The sequence below is a fragment of the Phoenix dactylifera genome, chromosome 10 (genome assembly GCF_051530095.1).
Source record: "Phoenix dactylifera cultivar Ajwa chromosome 10, Ajwa_hap1_PhDact_Kaust_v1.1, whole genome shotgun sequence".
Lineage (NCBI taxonomy): Eukaryota > Viridiplantae > Streptophyta > Magnoliopsida > Arecales > Arecaceae > Phoenix > Phoenix dactylifera.
This window is the reverse complement of record NC_143199.1, coordinates 18,665,642-18,682,864: the sequence shown is the minus strand read 5'-3', so window position 1 is coordinate 18,682,864 and position 17,223 is coordinate 18,665,642. Positions and strand designations below refer to the sequence as shown.

Genomic DNA, 17,223 nt, shown 5'->3' with positions numbered 1-17,223 from the left:
AGCAGTAGTTAAAGTCACATCAGAGCAGACATATGTTTAATCTGTAGACATTTGTTCTGTGAATGATCGATAGTAGTTTAATCAATTTTCTTTAGTTATGATGATTATTCTATTATGGATGATGTGACATGTTCAACCTGGATTATGACTCTTTTATGAGTTAAGTTTTATATATATGCTTGTGGTTAATATACTTTAATTAATATGTTAGTGGGAGATTCCCTGCTTTACAAGTTCATAGAAGGTAAGGGAGATGGCCGAGTACTCTTCTATATCTTTAGATATGTTCTCCTAGTTTGTGGAAAAAATAGTCATATGATGGTGAACTCCCATGTTTTTCCATCTTTACAAATGATGATTTTATAACTATCAACTGACATTTCTTGCTATGGGTTGATATTGTTGAACCGTATTGGATAAATTTAGCTCACAAGAAGATCTAGGGGGAAAGTTGAACTTCTTTATGCAAGGATGATCCACATATCAAGTGAGAGTTGCTATCCTTCATAGTTAGTTCTATATTCTTCAGAGAATAACTAGGCCATGAGTGCATCAAAGCATGGGAGATTAAGAATTTGAGATCTCTGTTGGCACTTTCTGTCCGAATCATTGGTTTTTTTGGATACTTGTAAATAAAATATTTATTCGCTAGATAACTCTTGCATAACTATAAGGTTTTTTTGCTACTTTCATATCCCATAAGATAATTGCTTACATTAGGTAATAGCATTTGGCGAGATAGTTTATGCTACAAGAGATTATCATGAACTTGGAGGTCAAAAGAATGTGAATACGCACCCATTTTAGCCATAAGTATTAAATACCCAAATGGTTTTAAGTGCAAATATAAGATTGTTGGAAGTGGGGTATGCTCTAAAAGTCATTTGCATATTTAACATTAAGAATAGTTGAGAAATCATGATTATGTCATATCTACATAGTCATATACAATATAAGTTGTCATATATTAGCCATAGAGCTAGAAAAGAGTGCATGAGTACTATGGGAGTTTATCCAACTGGATGGAGTGTTATCCAAAGGTAGGATTGAATAGACCTATATACTCAAAACTTTCTCATGGTTATTGAGAAGGTTGACATCGTACCTATAAGACTACCAAAGTGGACAGTGATGGCATGAGTTCCTTCTTCATTGAGGTCCAACCTTGCACTGACACTTAGAGTTGCCATCATATTGAGTGTTCTATACTAGCAATCCACTACACAAATCAATATCAAGAGTAGAGTTGCGGACTAGATACACGGGCTTGCAAATAGTCTCTTGATGTGAAAGGACAGGATACCTTGCTATACTCAGAGACTATTAAATCTGCGGCCAAATCTATGTTTGACCATGACTCTCTTGATTTTATCCTTAATAGGGAGTATAGTGGTTTACTGGATTTGGATACAAGCAAGAATTAGACTATCCAAAATAGAAATGATCATAATGACATAGTGTCAATGTTAGAACTAAGCATGCAATCGAGCTGAGCCACGCCAAGTAACTAGATGCTTTAGCTTGACTCTATTCAAAATAATTGGACTCGAAACTTGACTCGAAGTAATTAAGTTTTAATATCCAAGCTCGAAATCAACATGATCAAAAAAAAAAAAAAAATTGAGCCAAATGGAGCTCGAGTTTGAGCTCGAATTTGAGCTTTGTTCATAATTAAAAGATATGGTTAAAGTAAAAAATAATATAAAATTATGTTTTAAAATATTAAATTAATAATATATAAATAAATTATAAGATTATTAAATATACATATACTCAATTGGCTTCATAAGCCTTCAAGCCAAATATTTTGCTACTTGAACTCGACTCAAAAAACCATTCGAGCTACTCGAGCTTAATTCGAGTTTGTTAATAGTTGAGTTGAATCAAACTTGGATCCAAGTTAAGCTCGAGCAACTCCCAAGCTGTTCAGCTCTTTTGAACTCCTAAATAGAACAAAATATAGTTTGGCATGACAGGCTCGGATAGTCAATAACTTGAGAAAATTTAAAAATTATTAATTTAAAATTACTATTATTATTTAATTATTTTTGAAATGAATTTATATGAATAATTTTTATAAAAGAATATCTGACATGATCCAAAATTCTAATGGGCTATGAACTGTATGGATAAAGGCCTCACGGTGCTAAACTTAATAGTCATACAAGGATATTAGAATGAAGGGTGATTGAATAATAGAACATAGCTTGTACATGAATAGGAACATAGCTTGTATTAGATCCGAGTATGGTAGCCAACTAGAGTAGTCAGCTGCCACCCCTGTCAAATTATAGCATCTTAAATGGGGTGCAACTAAAAGTTGAGGGGGTGGTCATAAGGCAATCACCCCTACCTTCTAGGGCATCCCCAAGGAGCACATAATTTGCACCCTTCTAGGAAGGAAAAGACTTCGAAAAAGGTTAAAGAGGGATCGAGTAGTTTCATCTTCCGGGATGATGCACTAATGGCATTGGGTGGTGGATAGGTCGTAGGATCATATTGAGTCAGTATGGTAATTCAAAGGACCCAATTAAAAAGCCAGGGAGGTCAAAGTGCAAATCATTCAAAGTAGAGGGCTGTAGCTGTAACTTTCAAAAAACAAAAAAGGAAATTGAAAAGACTGGACATTAATTGGCTCTTCCAAATTGATTTTATGAATCCTGCGGCACTGCAACAAGTCCATCTCAAATGACTCAAGGGTATAATGCAAATGAGTCTGCCAGCCCTAAAACCTTGCAACATTAATTTTTCTCCAAGAAAATTCATAACATTAAAATCGTTGCATTAGATTTGCTTCAAAAGTCCGAACACGATAAATGCCAAATAAATGTAATGTTGCAGATTCCTTGTTTGTATGTAATCTACTTCAATGCTAGAGATAAGTTTCTTTTCTATTTCTTGTAAAACTGAATATATGGATCGAATCATATATCAATATTATATTCATTTTTAGTTGAATGTAAATGTGGATGAGATATTAATTAGATACTAAAATTTATATCCATATTTATTTTAAACATACGCATACAAGTTGAATATTAATAATATAGATTAATCATATAGTTAAATTTTATGAATCACCAAATCAAGAATATCACTGTATGGAAGGTAAATTAAGGACATTAAAATTATCTCCGATTTTTTTTTTTTAAAGTTCACAAGAGCTATATAAAAAAAAAAATTATAAACGAAACCAGATACATACTGAATAATTCCCTATTCATATCCATTTTTTTTATCGATATGGAGATGGATATAGATATTAATCAGATGCTCAAATTTGTATGCATATTCAATAAATTCAAATATCAAAACAATTCAAATACCAAAACAGAAAAGATATTGTTTGATCCATTGTCACCTAATTCCATGTCAGCAAACATGCAGCTTAACAAGAATGCCATATTTATTGAACACGAAGATTGGCATACAGGAGCATAAGGTCACTAAACACATCATTAGACACCTTGGACATTTAATCGAATAATACACGAAATAAACCAAAGAAGCTGTAGGACTTCTATAATATACATTTATTAGGAATGTCTACATGAGAGAATCAACCCACACCGGAGTCCCTAGTTATAGGAGTTCCGTGTATATTATTCCTGCCTGATGAAAGGTGAGGAGCTCAGTTCGGTGGTGCTGTAAAATGAGTCCTCTGGATAGTAGTTTTCATCCTTCTCATCCTCCCACTTAAGCACCTCCCTTATGTACTTAAAGGCTTCATCCACCGATGGACGGTCCCGAGCCCGTGCTTGCCACACGAATAGTTTTCGCTTGGTGAGGGAATAATAGAGGTCCTTGAACTTCATAGCAATATAGTAGTAAGCCTGGTGAGCCAATGACTGCTGGTTGTGGTGAGTCCTCACAGGGCAGAAGTCGTTGAACCACTCACACGCAGATAGTGGCACACGATTTATCTTCTCCTCGAAGAGGTCATACTTGTTGAGCACAAGAACAAACAGGGTGTCGTTGAAGCATGGTTGCCTGGTGCAAACTCCAGAGAATCAACTTTACTGGCAAGTTTATAACTCAGAACCTCTAAATTATATGCAAGGTACTAAACACAACATTCAATGAATGACTTATGGAAAAACTCAGTGTTCACTAAATCTAATTAAATGAAATCTGTAGAAATTTTTTACTACCCCCACCAAAGGTAAAGTTCCCACTTTTATCAATAGAAACTCATACTTCATTAATAAATAAATTAAATAAAGATACATCATAAAATGAATTTAGTAGTATTATATGAACTATTTAGAGAGTTAAAAAAAAATTACCTGACCATGGCCTCGAAGAGCTCCTTGCTTTGCATCACCTTATTCTGGAGGGGCTTATTGTTGCCACTGACAGGGGTCCCTAACTGGTCGTAATCGCTGAGAGCCAAACAGAATATTACTACACGAACATCCTCAAACATTTCCACCCACTTGCAGCCCTCATTCATCCCCTTGGCACTCACCCTAATCAACTGGTATCTGGAGGCAATAATAATCAGAAAAGAAAGATGAGAACTAAATATGAGAGAGAAAGGGGAACAGACATTAGGAAGACCTGAGATTATACAAACAACAAGATTTAATGAGGTTGGATGCATTAAGTGTGCATGAATAATAGACATTCTATCCAAGCCAGGCTTCTGCCTGTATACCTTTGTCATATACGAAAAACCATAAACAGTCTCCACAGCATTGCAGATTTAAGTAGGCCATTTGACTGGATACTAAGTTAGCATAATAATAATTCTTTCTTTTTTCCTAGAAATGCACAATGATCATTCTTTAATAGTAATGCTAAGTAAATAGGAGTGATAATATCTGGATTCCATTTTTTATTTTTAGCCTCTTTATTTGCGTGGAGAAAAAATTCAAACTTGATGGACATTTTGAAAGCTTGCAATAACATCAGAAGCAAACCTAAATAGGTGGGTTAACACAGATTCAGGAAGTCATCTCCATTAGTTGGGACAGTGCTCGATGGTTGTGTGCAGATGAAGAACTACAAATCTCCAAAATTATCATGACTTTGTACATGATAGCTTGCAAAAGTGATCTTGGAACTTCGACAAAGTGTAGCAACTAAATTTACTGCATATTTTCTTCTAATTGCTATATCTATCCAGGAATTATCCTTCAGATTCAAATTTTCTTGAACTAGTTTTGGAAGTTTTATTATAAAAATCAAGATATATAATCGAGGGGGATGAAACTTCGAACAGTTAGGTTGTATAACGTATCTTCTGACAATTGTTTTCAAGAAATCAAATAGAAACAATAATAATACAACAATTTGTTGGATGCCAAGTTGCTCATCCATCTGAAAAAAAATGTTAATTAATGGTAAAGGGCTCAAGATGCATATAGAAGTTTGGGAAAAAAAACACATCTATTTGGAAAATACATATAAGTGCAATTCATGAGCCCGAATTTAACCAATCAATTGATAAGATAAGATTTGCAAATTTTCAAGGGAAAAGAAGAGAAAAGAAATGATTGTAAACAAATATTTGTAGTATTATCTATCACCTGTAACAACTACTACAAAAGGTTGATGTGTATCTCATATTGAGCTAATCAGTGTAAAGAAAACCATTTTGACATTATAAATTTACAGAAAGAGGTATGCAAATTTATCATGCCACACTGAGCTCCTTAAACAAGCTTTTTTCTAAAATTTTTTAAAGACCAGCATGGGCCCTAACTCCATCTGCTATCCATACCCACCCTTCTTAGGCCGGATCCTATGCCCCCAGGTAGACCATGGTAGAGCCCATGAAACCAAGGCTTTGCTAATCAGGGGTTGAAGTGAGGGTCGATGACACTTGGAATCAAACCTATGTCCTCTAGCGCAAGGGACAAGAGGTAATACTGTCCGAGCAGGTGCTCGGTACTACTTCAATAAGTTCATAGAATGCACATGAGAACAATATTACAGATTTTTATGCTATTGATTTAGCTGATTGTAGCAAATATTTTAAATTGACAAGGCAAATTAGTTAAGGGTTACCAAGAAATTAAAAATATGAAATATAAGAAATATGAACTTAGGGTCATACCATTCAAGTCCTAAGGCAGCCACTTTGTGCAAAAAATGCCAAAGGTTAGGCCTATCCCCATTCCACCCCTTCCAGGACTTCAGATTGCTAGGACCATAACTAGGCAAGTTTGATAATTGTAAGCAAGGTTGATAATTGTAGTGCAAATATTTATTTTAACAAGAGCATTCATAATTCAGTCATTTGTTTTAAAAGTTTGGAATAAATGAAGTTAATCATCATGTTTACATTGTCAAGATTTTGATTCCAACATTTATTAAAAAAGAACAGCCCAATGCACGACGCTCCCGCCTTTGCAGGATATAGAGAGGGTTAGATGAATGCAGCTTTACTCCTGCGTGTGGAGAGGTTGTTTCTGTATTTCAAACCCGCTTTACTCCTGCGTGTGGAGAGGCTGTTTCTGTATTTCAAACCCATAATCCATAGATCACAATGGAGCAACCTTACCTTTGCGCCAAGGTTTATCCTATTTGGTTCGAAATTTAATAGAAAATCTTAGCATGCGCAAAGTTAAATAATTTCAAATAAAAATTGTCTTAGCTTTAAGGCCATCTATCCATGAGTATAATTTTGTTATCATGATGTGCTGCTAAATGATTAGCATCCTAGGATCAAAAAATGGACCTTTTAGATAATTTTTATCTATTTTTCTTCAAGAACATTGAATCATCGTGGTACTTAGTGAAATGATTTCCTTAAGTTCAATGCAGTTTATCCCTGATGAGCTATGATCCTTTATGTTTTACATTGGGATAAACTTTTACTGAGATTGACCGGAACTTTTCCGTTATTTTCTTTTCCTTGAAATTCTTTTCTTTAGCTCTTATGTAACATCATAACCTCTGTGTAATACTCTTGAGCAACTTTTGCTAGTGACAACTAGACATTGTCAAAGTCAAATTCTACTTTATAGAGCAATAAAGAATGAAATGACAATTAAAATTGTCCTCTTTCTTTAAGCTAGTTAGTTGTAAAAAACATGAATTAAAACCAATGATAAGAAGAAAATTACTTTGTAAGTGATTGAGAGTGAGCATCAGGATTGTCATTGTATGGTTCTGACATTGGGCTACGGTCCTCCAATGAGAATTCAATGAAGGCTAACCCATTCCCTTGGGTTACTCCTTCTGCACATAATATATCCTTTTCTGAAGGCTCATATTCGTTGCTTGACACCTCAATTGCCTGCAAGAAAAAAGGTTTTCCATCAAAAATCTGAGTCTTTGAATGATGTATAGAAAATTCAGAAGAAGTGCAATAGATTCTCTAACTCAATTTTTAATCGGCATCGCCTTTTTGTGGGGTAGTAACAGCATGATGGGGACTCTAATAGAATCACAAGTGAAGGATTAACATAAAGTATTTAAAACTTCGGAAATCAACCTCACCTATCTATTAAAACCTCTCATCTTTTTTGGAATTCTTCCCTATTTGAGAAATCAGAAAAATCTAATGTCCAAAGTATTTGTTTTTTTATGGGATGGAGTTTGGTGTCCGGAAAAGGAAAGCCATACAGAAATATGGATCATGCGAATACATGTCTGCGAGAGGCATTTACAATATTTTACAGGAACATCCCTTTTGTCTTCACCAGTTGCATTGGTAGTACTTGTCAATTCATAGTTATAGTTGAAGATAACAACTCAACTCAACCAAGCCTTAATCCCAAACAAGTTGAGGTTGACTACATGAATCCTCTTCTTCCATTTCGCTCTATTTAGGACCACACGTTCTAAAAGAAGTAGAAATATCGAGTCTTTCCTTACTATTTAATCCTATATGAACTTCGGCCCACCTCTACCCCTCTTTCCTTTCATATGCATCAAATACTCCTTCATACTAGTGCATCCCTCGACCTACATTGTCCATGTTCAAACCATCTAAATCGTCATTTTCTCAATTTATCCTCAACTGGCGTTAGCTTTATCTTTTTAGGAATGACTTCATTTTCTTATTCTATCTTTTCCTATATTACCACATATCTATCTCAACATTCTCATTTCGATCATACTTATCTTGTATGCATGTTGTTTTCTAACTGCCGAACATTCTATACTATAATGCATAGCTAGTCATATCACTATCCGATAAATTTTTTTCTTCAACTTGATAGGTATTCTATCACATAATATCATAATTTCACTTCTCCATTTTATCCAACCTATTTTAATTCTATAGATAACATCCTCTCCAATCTTCCCTTATGAATAATCGATCCTAAATCCCAAAACAATCACTCAAAACTATATGATCCTCAATTTTCACTCCACCTTCATCTCTATTTCTAATTCTCCTAAAACTATATTCTATGTATTCCGTTTTGGTCCTACATAACCTAAAAATGTTGGAATCTAATCCATTTCTCCACAATTCCAAATTATGATTAACCCTTGCTCCTCTCGACCTTAGTATCATCTACTAAGACTATATCATTCATAAATAGCATGCACCAAGGAATATCATCCTGAATATGGCTACTAAGCTCTTCTATAACTAGTGCAAGCAGGTAAGAACTTAGAGCAGATTCTTGTGTTGTGATTGAAAACTTAGTATTAGTACCACTAGTTCTCAGGCTAGTACCTGCTCCATTGTACGTATACACATTAATATATCTAATGGACATTATTTTCTTTTTGCCTACCATAAGACTCCTTTCTTTTTCACCCACCATGAGACTTCTCCAAGAACTCCACCATATGCTTTTTCTAAATCAATAAAAATCATATGAAAATCTTATATCTTTTCTCTATATTTTTTTTATTAACCTCTGAAGGAGAAAATAGCTTTCATAGTCGACCTTTCTAATATAAAATAAAATTGGTTCTTTGAATTTTTTTGTATCACATCGCAATCTATGCTCAATTACACTCTCCCAAAGTTTCATAGTATGACTCATGAGTTTAATACCATAATAGTTAGAATAATTTTAAATATTACCTTTGCTTATAAATCAATGCTATAGTGCTCTTTCTCTATTTATCAGGCTTCTAGGTCTTTAAAGTCTTATTAGATAAATTAGTCAACCAAGTTACTCCCAAGTCACCTAAACACTTCCAAATGATGATAGGGATTCCATCAGTTCCAACCACTTTTCTTATTTTTATTTTTTTTTGGACTTTTTATCCTAGATACTCTAATTCGACATGTATACTTAACATTTTTATTCTTAGTAGAACTAGCACGTCATCCTAAATCTTTTAGAAGAATTCCACTGAATAGCTTATCGAAATAACTTCTTCAACTTTCTTTGATCTTACCCTTCTTGTTCAAAGCTTTTTGATTTTCATCTTTGATGTATTTGATCCGAGTCAAGTCTTTAGTTTTCCTTTCTCTTGGTCTTACAATCTTATATATATCTTTCTTCCATCCTTGGTTTCTAACTTGCAATATAGCTCTTCGTACACTTTGAATATGGTCTCTCATACCACCATCTTAGCCACCTTTTTAGCTCTCATATGCTTCTCTATTCCTACATTTAGGTAGTCATCTATAGCACTCTCTTTTAGCCTTAACCTTCAAGTGAACTTTCTTATTCTACTACCAAGTTTTCTTACTGGATGACCTTTTTCTTTTGATTTTGTAGCCACCTTTTTAATAATGTTAGCCATCTCTTCCCAAACGGTATTGATTTTCCACATGGGCACCTTAAGCAACCTACAAATCTCCTCCAACTTATTGATCATAATCACTATAGAAAGGACATTAGAACATTTTTCACTGCATGCCTAAGCATCCAAATAGAGACGATAGATCAGATCATTAGAAAAAACAAATTAGGATAATTTTGAAGCATTTCATTATTTATCAGGGAAAATTCTTATAATCTAAAATACCTGATCAATTAAAAACACAGATACTGTTATTGAGCAAATGCCCATAGCGAGCTACCATTCTTTATATAAATCCTGTCAATCTTCCCTCTTATAGACACGACCCTCTGTACCTCTCCACCCATGTGCATACAAAAGATGATTGCTGTAACATTGCCCTCTACCACCTAACCCTTGACTCCACCATCTGATTCAACTTAATTGATGGTTATGCAACCCATCTACCATGTAGATTAATGCCCTTACTTCCTTATTCATGCACCCCTAACAAGCATTTACCCTGATGTCAAGAAGTCAATCTAGAGGAAGGATAAAATATGGTTAAACGACTGATTCTGGAAAGACAGGAGAAAGGAATGGGTGAAGAGTGGCAGATAATAAAAGCATTTAACTAAAGCTTAGCTTTCTTGCCAATATATTAAATATCATGATTTTTTATTGGTTCAACCAACCAATTAGAGAGTCATATTAGGAAAATTTGGAAACCAATAGTATTTTATCAGGATAAAATAAATGTTTTTAGAACCTTATCATTGTTGCTAAATGATCATTCTTTCGATTGACTGGCTTGTTAGGATGTTCAAGAAGTAAAGAAAGTGAGGTGCCAAGGAATACATGGAACATGTGATAAAAATGGCTACAATGATCATAAGATTGCCAAAACTGCCGCTATTAATAGTAAATCACTTGAAAAAGAGGATCATTGTTCAAAAATAACCACCCTTACAAACATGATGAAGTAGATAAGTAAAATGAATGCAGAAATGAAAAGCTTATTTGATAAGTTTATCAAATCTCCAAGATTGATGTTAATATTGCCAATAATGTCCAGATCACATTACAATGACAGCAAGCTCTTGCTCTGAAGTTCTCCTAGATGATAACTCCCAGTATAAGCCAAGTTTGTCAGACAACCTTGGACCTATATACCATATGTTATCCTGTAGTACTGCAGCTACTTTTGAGAATGAGACATACAAAATTGTGTGCTTCAGACTTTGCTTTATATCACAACACTCAACGATAGGTTTGAATAAGTCATATCAAATTACTTGGAAAAAGTATAAGATTTGAAGGACAATTAAGGGATACCCTGCTTAGGAAGTACTCAGCAACCTCTGGAAGAAAATGAAGCTCATTTCTTCTCTTATATGTCTCCTGGATGGCAGGATCCTTCCACATCTCATCGACCAATGGAGCATACTCGCGTGTTGCAGCAGGGAAAAAAGCATCTAAATCTCCCATTGCTATGATGTCTAAAAGCCAATCAGAGAACTGCTTTAACCTTCCATTGATGGAGTAAACACAATGAGTTGTCCCACTTGCATCACCATCATTTTCACCTGATACTCCAACCAAAACATTTGTCAAATGCATTCACCATCATTTTCACCTTATACAATGCAGTACTATAGTGAAAAGGGACAAGATATAGTCCAAAAAACAAGAAATTTTGATATAAATATAACAAGGTGTGCAATACAATCAACATGCTTGTTTGGTTATTCTGAATTCCAAAGGAATTTGAAAAAAAATCCTAACTCTATATTTATATAAAGACAAGTATTATTTGTCAGTGAAAGCTTTAGGTCCATTTATGTAGGATGTCTCTAGATAAAAGTAAACAATATTTATATGATGGTCTTAGCCAAAAAATCTTATCCCATTAAAATGAGGTCAGGTATGCGGATCGACGTCTACCTCGTCGAACTCAGAAAAACATTTTATGACCAGATCTTGAGCTAGCAGCAGTCATTTGGTTTGGCATCAATTTCCTAGCTGAAGCAAGTTTTGGTAAGAGAAGGCCTGTCATAAATCCTAGAAGATCAACTGTTAAGCATGGTTGCCTAACTTATTGGTTATTGATTTCAAGCTCATGAAATAGGTAACATGGTATAATATTTTTCCAAAGATCACCTACCAATGTTGGCAAGCTATATGTAATCAATCACGATGCTAATAACTTCATGTGCATGTAACTCATACATCTAGATATAAGATGGTTAGTATATCGTGTGATTGAGTCAGATGCTCAAACAGGCATCTCGTTAAGCCAAGCAAATCAGCTCTGTTGACCAGTAATCATGATAAAATGGCATAAAAACAATAAAAAGTATGTGTTTGCACTGTGAATCCTTTTTGAGCCTGATTTTCTCTTGTTCCCTTAATCTTAATAAAAGATTTATATCAGGTTCTCACTATAATTAGTGTACCTCACAGCAAAACATCAATGGGAATTGCATGCATATGTAATATTTTAAAAAATACATACTTATTTGCCATAATTCTCTTAGTATAGTTCATAGGAATATAGAGAATCATATGCTTACTAACAGACAATTTCAGGTGCCACAGAGAAAACGACCTTACTAAGGCAGCCACTAAAGCAAGCCTGTCAAAACATCATTATGGGAAAATATGCAGCATGATCATATTTAGATTACTAAGAACCAGAAAAGCAGGAATTTACCTTTTGTTGGACATTCATCAAATGAGCCTGATGCTTTCAACTTAGACAAAGCCTCTTCCTCAAAACATTCTCGTCCTTCAAGCAAAATGCTCAAATATTTGTACATATTACTCTGTATCATCAGTTTAATACTGTCTAGTTCTTCTTGAGTAAACTTATTTCCATACAAGAATTTGGCCTGTAAAGCCCCAAGCCAATATATGAATACAGGAATCCAACTTAAATAGATGCCAAAAAATTAGTAAGACTACAACTAAATTCTGAAAATAGTAAGAATGATGCAAACAGAATACATCTGAAATAACAAGAAGTAATATAATGGAGTGATGGAATACAAGAAAGCTATGAGTGATTTATTACATCTATTTGACAATGAGCAAACACAGCCCTCAAAAGGAATGTAAAGACAAAATAAATAAATATGCCATTTATAAAATAGTTGCTAGAAACAAATGCACAATCAACAGTGTTTCAAGAATTATAAACAACGTAAAAAAACTGCACAATTTTCAGTATGCTCTGCTGCAGATGTTTCTCAGGGCATGTTTGGCCGAGGGGAGTTGGGCTCTGGGAATGGGAATGGTAATGACTCCCATTCCAGTTGTTTGGCTGGGGGAGTCACATTCTCATTCTGATTTCAGGAAAAACGGAAAACGGGAATATGCCCCAATCTCTCAAAATCTAATCTGAACTCTCTCCAAAATCTCATTCTGATTCCAATTCCTATTCCAATCACAAACCAAAACCATCGGGAAATGTGGCCATTCCGATTCCAATTCCGATTCCGATTCCGATTTTGGTTGCGAACCAAATGCACCCTCAATGTAATCAAGGAAAAGTATGTATGAGTTAAAGTATCGTATTGTAAATGATAAAGACTCCCTAACATGCACCTTATAACTATACTCACCATGCAAATACTTGGAGACCAGATAACCTAGTGCATAGCCGTTCAAAATGGGCATGCTCTGGGGATACCAGCCATGGAACTTGTACTGAAAATGGAATGGATCTTTTATGGGCAGTACATTCTGTTCATGAGCCAGTCATACAATTGGCATATTACTTATTGAAATGTTCAACTGATGTCTTGCATCACTTAGAGATCACTACAATTGTAGAAATGCAATGCTAATATGATGTAAAATCCACCAAGGATTAAGTTGAAACTAATAAAAAAGCATCATTTGGTGCAGAAGAGGCAGACCGCAAAAAGAAAGAGAAAAGCCTGAATGATGTCTTGAAAAAATGTATCTGATATCTCTTGTTTTGAGAGGAGTATGCAGGAAAAATGCTGTGTGAATAAGTCTTAGTGGTGGTGGTGGTGGTAGAAGAAGAATAACATAGAATTGGACTCCTAGTAGTAGTCACATATTAAATCTGCATAGAATTAATCTAATTCAAACTCCATATGGGGTTCACAAGGATTGAGCTCTCCTTCAAAGTGAAATCAGGAAGAACTTTGTTGGGCCTTTTATAATGTTGCATAGAAGAACCCTGAGAGTTGTCATCTTGCAAAAGGACAGGTCTCATGTCAAAGGAATTGATCAAAGTATAAAAATGACAATGATGAGTCACAACAAACACATCCAAGCAGCATATAGGGAAGTATACCGGCAGTGGTGTTCCAAAATACCACATATTCCAAGACACATGGTTTATCTAGCAGATCCATGTAGCATCGAAGTCTTTTAAAATATAACTTCCCAAGAAAATCGATTGACCAACTCATTACGAGCCAACAAGGAATTACACCAAAAGTAACATGATCTCACCTGCTTAAATATAGTGCTCGTCCCAGATCCCTCTGGTCCAAGCAGTAAAAGCTTCTGAATTCTTTTCTGCTCCAAGTAGTTAGGAACAGTTCTGGCTGAATAAGGAGCCTCATCCTTAGGTCCATTTGACGTTGCATGAGGCACAGGCAGTGAAAACAAGGAACATGCTAGTCGTGTTAATTTCTGTCTAGCAGAGAAGATGTGAATGATACTTAGAGCAAATTCCAAAAATCTATTTTTAGTAAGGAAAATAAATTGGATTCAGTATTACATATACGTAAAAAAATTAATGATCGTTGGTTACAGTATATACCGATCCCCAAATTTGTCCTTTGATATTATTTTGGCCTTCCTCCTCATATCGGCCATCTTCATAGACCCAGAAGTGTGTACCACGTGGGCACTGCACATTTGCAATCTGCAAAAATAACATGCAATTGTTGAAATTTAGTGAACTAAAAGTTACAGCAGGGGATATAACCTCACCATATATGATTATACAAATGATTATAAGAGAATCTATTGACAGAAGAAAGCAAGTGCACAACTGGTATTCTGATATAAATAACAGAAATTCACTTTCATACTCCAGTTGCATGGGGAGAGTGACCACTTTTTTGTTTTTTCAGTCCTTCCCTACCTATGTCCATAAATTCACTTAATTATGACTTATATAACAACTTAAGCATTCATGCTTAATTTTATTCAGCTATGCAGAATACTTCCATGATGACATCATAATCTTTCTTTCTCTGTTTTTCATAGTGAGTTTATTGCGCTGATTACAAGAAAGAAAAACATCACCAGTCCGGATGTCCACCTCTTTCATGATCTTTCAAAAGAAGCAAGAAAAAACGAAAACTAAGTAATGTGGAAACAAATACAAACAAGAATTTTGACAGAGGAGAGGAACGAAAGAAAAGTGTTTTTTTTTCAGAAAAAAAAAAAAAACAACTCAATACTTACCTTTAGCGCCCTCAACTCAACTTTTGTAACTTCCCTTCCATTTATATACACTTGGGTATTGCCATTGCTTGCCTTGGGCTGAAGCTTTCCTACAAAGTTTAAGTTTGAGCTAACGATTCTGTCTGGTTTTTCTCCCTCCTATCAAAAGAAGAAAGAGTAGGCCACGGATCAGCAGTTCTTGAGCCAACAAAGAAGGAGGCCTCTGAGCTTCCGACAAAGGCAAATGTATCAGATTGTTGGTGCACTTACCTTTCCCCAAAGGCCCGATTCCTTGTCATACCAATATCTCCCAGGCTTCAAATTCCGAGGAGGTAATGGGCAACTAAGCAACTCTGTCATCTCATCTGACCGGAGTGGACATCCATTCACAATAAGCTGCTCCGGCAGGAGCTGATTCGCCGGGCATTCCCTCTCGGCTTTCAGGATTTGCCTCACTTCCAGGGGACTGAGCAACCGCGACAACATCCTTGAACCCTTTCCTAATTTTGACCGCTTCGACTCATCGATTGGCTGGCCTATGCAGCTGACACATTTACGCCCTTCTGGCATTGATCCCATTGCTCTGAACACACAATAGCTGCAATATCTTGCATCGCAAACCAGGCAAGACTCCTTAGTCCCCCACTTCCGCTTCCTACATCTATAGCACACCCTTTTTCTCTTCTCCTTTCTGGACACCGCAACATACTGAGGAGAAGCCGATACCTCCTCATAAATCTCCTTACTTTCTGATTTCTCAACATTTTCGAATGTGACCACAGACACTCTCTTTGCCTCACTTGCCAGCTGCTTAGGCTGTCTAGTTGGAACACTATGAGTGGAGCCGGCAGACTCCAACTGCGAACCATCATCGGAAAACTCCTGGTTCTGCAAGACAGACACCATGGACTCCAAGCTCCCTGATGCCTGGGGGCATTGAGAGTGCGGATCAGTGCAGCGGGCGATCCGAGAGACAGGCAAAGGTATAGGATCAACCACGAGGACCACGGTGCCGTTTACCGACCTATGGGAGCTTCCGACTGGCTCCGCTGTCGGGATTGCCGAGGAGTTCAGCTCGACAGGGTCGACCCTCGGGAGCTCATAGGATACTGGCGGTCCATCATACTCTAAGGCGATCGAGTAATCAAGATTGGCCGGCGCCTCAGGGATGGGGGTCCCTGGGGGCAATCTTCTTCTCAACATCTCCTGCCAGCTTTCCTTCTCTAATGCTTCCTCCATTAGAGATTTCTTATGCTAAAGCAATCGAATCTTAAGCTCTCACTCACTATTCTACCACAAATTAGATTAAAGCACTACTTTCAAGCCCCACAAGATCCTATCTTCACGGTTTAAATCAGCAACTTTGGCAGCGATAACCTCAAGTACATGGAAAGGGGTGGAAAAGTCCAACCTTTTGGTGCCTTCAGAGAATCTGGTGCCTTTCTTGGACGAAATTTGGCTTCAAAATGAGGATAAACGGTCTTAACAAGAGGAGGAGAAGGCGAAAACCAAATCAAAATAAAATCTTTTCGCCACCCAGGAAGAATTCAGCACTGAAAATCAAAAATCCAGGACGGAAAGGCGGGGAAACGATACCTTCCAACCGAGAAAGGCCAAGAAGACAACTTTTGTGACGATTTGAAGGTTGAAGAAATCAGCAGCTCTTCGTGGCGGGCGCAGAAATTTCCTCGATCCGAACTCAGATTTCGAGGTCAAAACCCTAGAACAGGAGAAGAATTAAATAAATAAAATAAAAGAATTCGGGGAGGGAAGGAGGGAAGGAGGGAAACAATCAAAGCAGGAACGGTACCTCCGTCGATGAAAAGATGCCTGTTGTTCAGAGCGAGACAGCGAATCCAAGAACGACAGAACAGTCTCCGTGGTGGTTCCCATTCCTCCACTGCAGACGGCCGTTTAGGTCGCAGTATATTGCGATCGCAACGTTTGAAAAAGAAAGAATAAAACATTATGAGTCGTCATGTTTGACCGCTAGACCATAGAATGTTAGGATGCTGCTTAACCATTTAATTTATTTTATTTATTATAATTTTTTATAAATCTGATTAGATTATTCATTTAATAAAATGATCAAATTTAAGCTTAAATTTTTTATTTGTTTAATAGGTTAGGTTTGGGTTGACA

General features: G+C 36.1%; 1 protein-coding gene across 4 annotated transcripts; it reads right to left on the bottom strand.

The window, feature by feature from the left end:
- Window positions 1–3,388: 3,388 nt before the first annotated feature.
- Window positions 3,389–17,041, bottom strand: LOC103718433 (extra-large guanine nucleotide-binding protein 3-like). 4 transcript variants are annotated; one of them, XM_017845539.4, is made up of 11 exons: window positions 16,892–17,041; window positions 16,678–16,801; window positions 15,352–16,540; window positions 15,103–15,240; window positions 14,450–14,554; window positions 14,137–14,319; window positions 12,362–12,539; window positions 10,984–11,234; window positions 7,074–7,246; window positions 4,287–4,484; window positions 3,389–3,990 (listed from the first exon to the last, which is right to left on the bottom strand). In XM_017845539.4, the coding sequence occupies exons 3-11, from the start codon at window positions 16,318–16,320 to the stop codon at window positions 3,603–3,605; spliced, it is 2,583 nt and encodes an 860-aa protein (XP_017701028.1). In that variant the 5' UTR covers window positions 16,321–16,540; window positions 16,678–16,801; window positions 16,892–17,041; the 3' UTR covers window positions 3,389–3,602. The 4 variants fall into 4 exon arrangements, with proteins under 4 accessions (XP_017701028.1, XP_038972656.1, XP_038972657.1 ...); XM_039116728.2 differs by lacking the exon at window positions 16,892–17,041 and having other exon boundaries at window positions 15,352–16,562; window positions 16,678–16,810; XM_039116729.2 differs by lacking the exons at window positions 15,103–15,240; window positions 15,352–16,540 and having other exon boundaries at window positions 16,892–17,030.
- Between the last annotated feature and the right edge of the window lie 182 nt (window positions 17,042–17,223).

What these genes read in the sequence shown, in the direction of transcription:
- LOC103718433 (XM_017845539.4), bottom strand. Translation starts at nt 16,320, where the DNA reads ATGGAGGAAGCATTAGAGAAGGAAAGCTGGCAGGAGATGTTGAGAAGA. An exon ending in TTGAGTTGAGGGCGCTAAAG is followed by an intron (nt 14,555 to 15,102) that starts GTAAGTATTGAG and finishes TTATTTTTGCAG; the next exon opens with ATTGCAAATGTGCAGTGCCC. An exon ending in CGAGCACTATATTTAAGCAG is followed by an intron (nt 12,540 to 14,136) that starts GTGAGATCATGT and finishes GGGGCTTTACAG; the next exon opens with GCCAAATTCTTGTATGGAAA.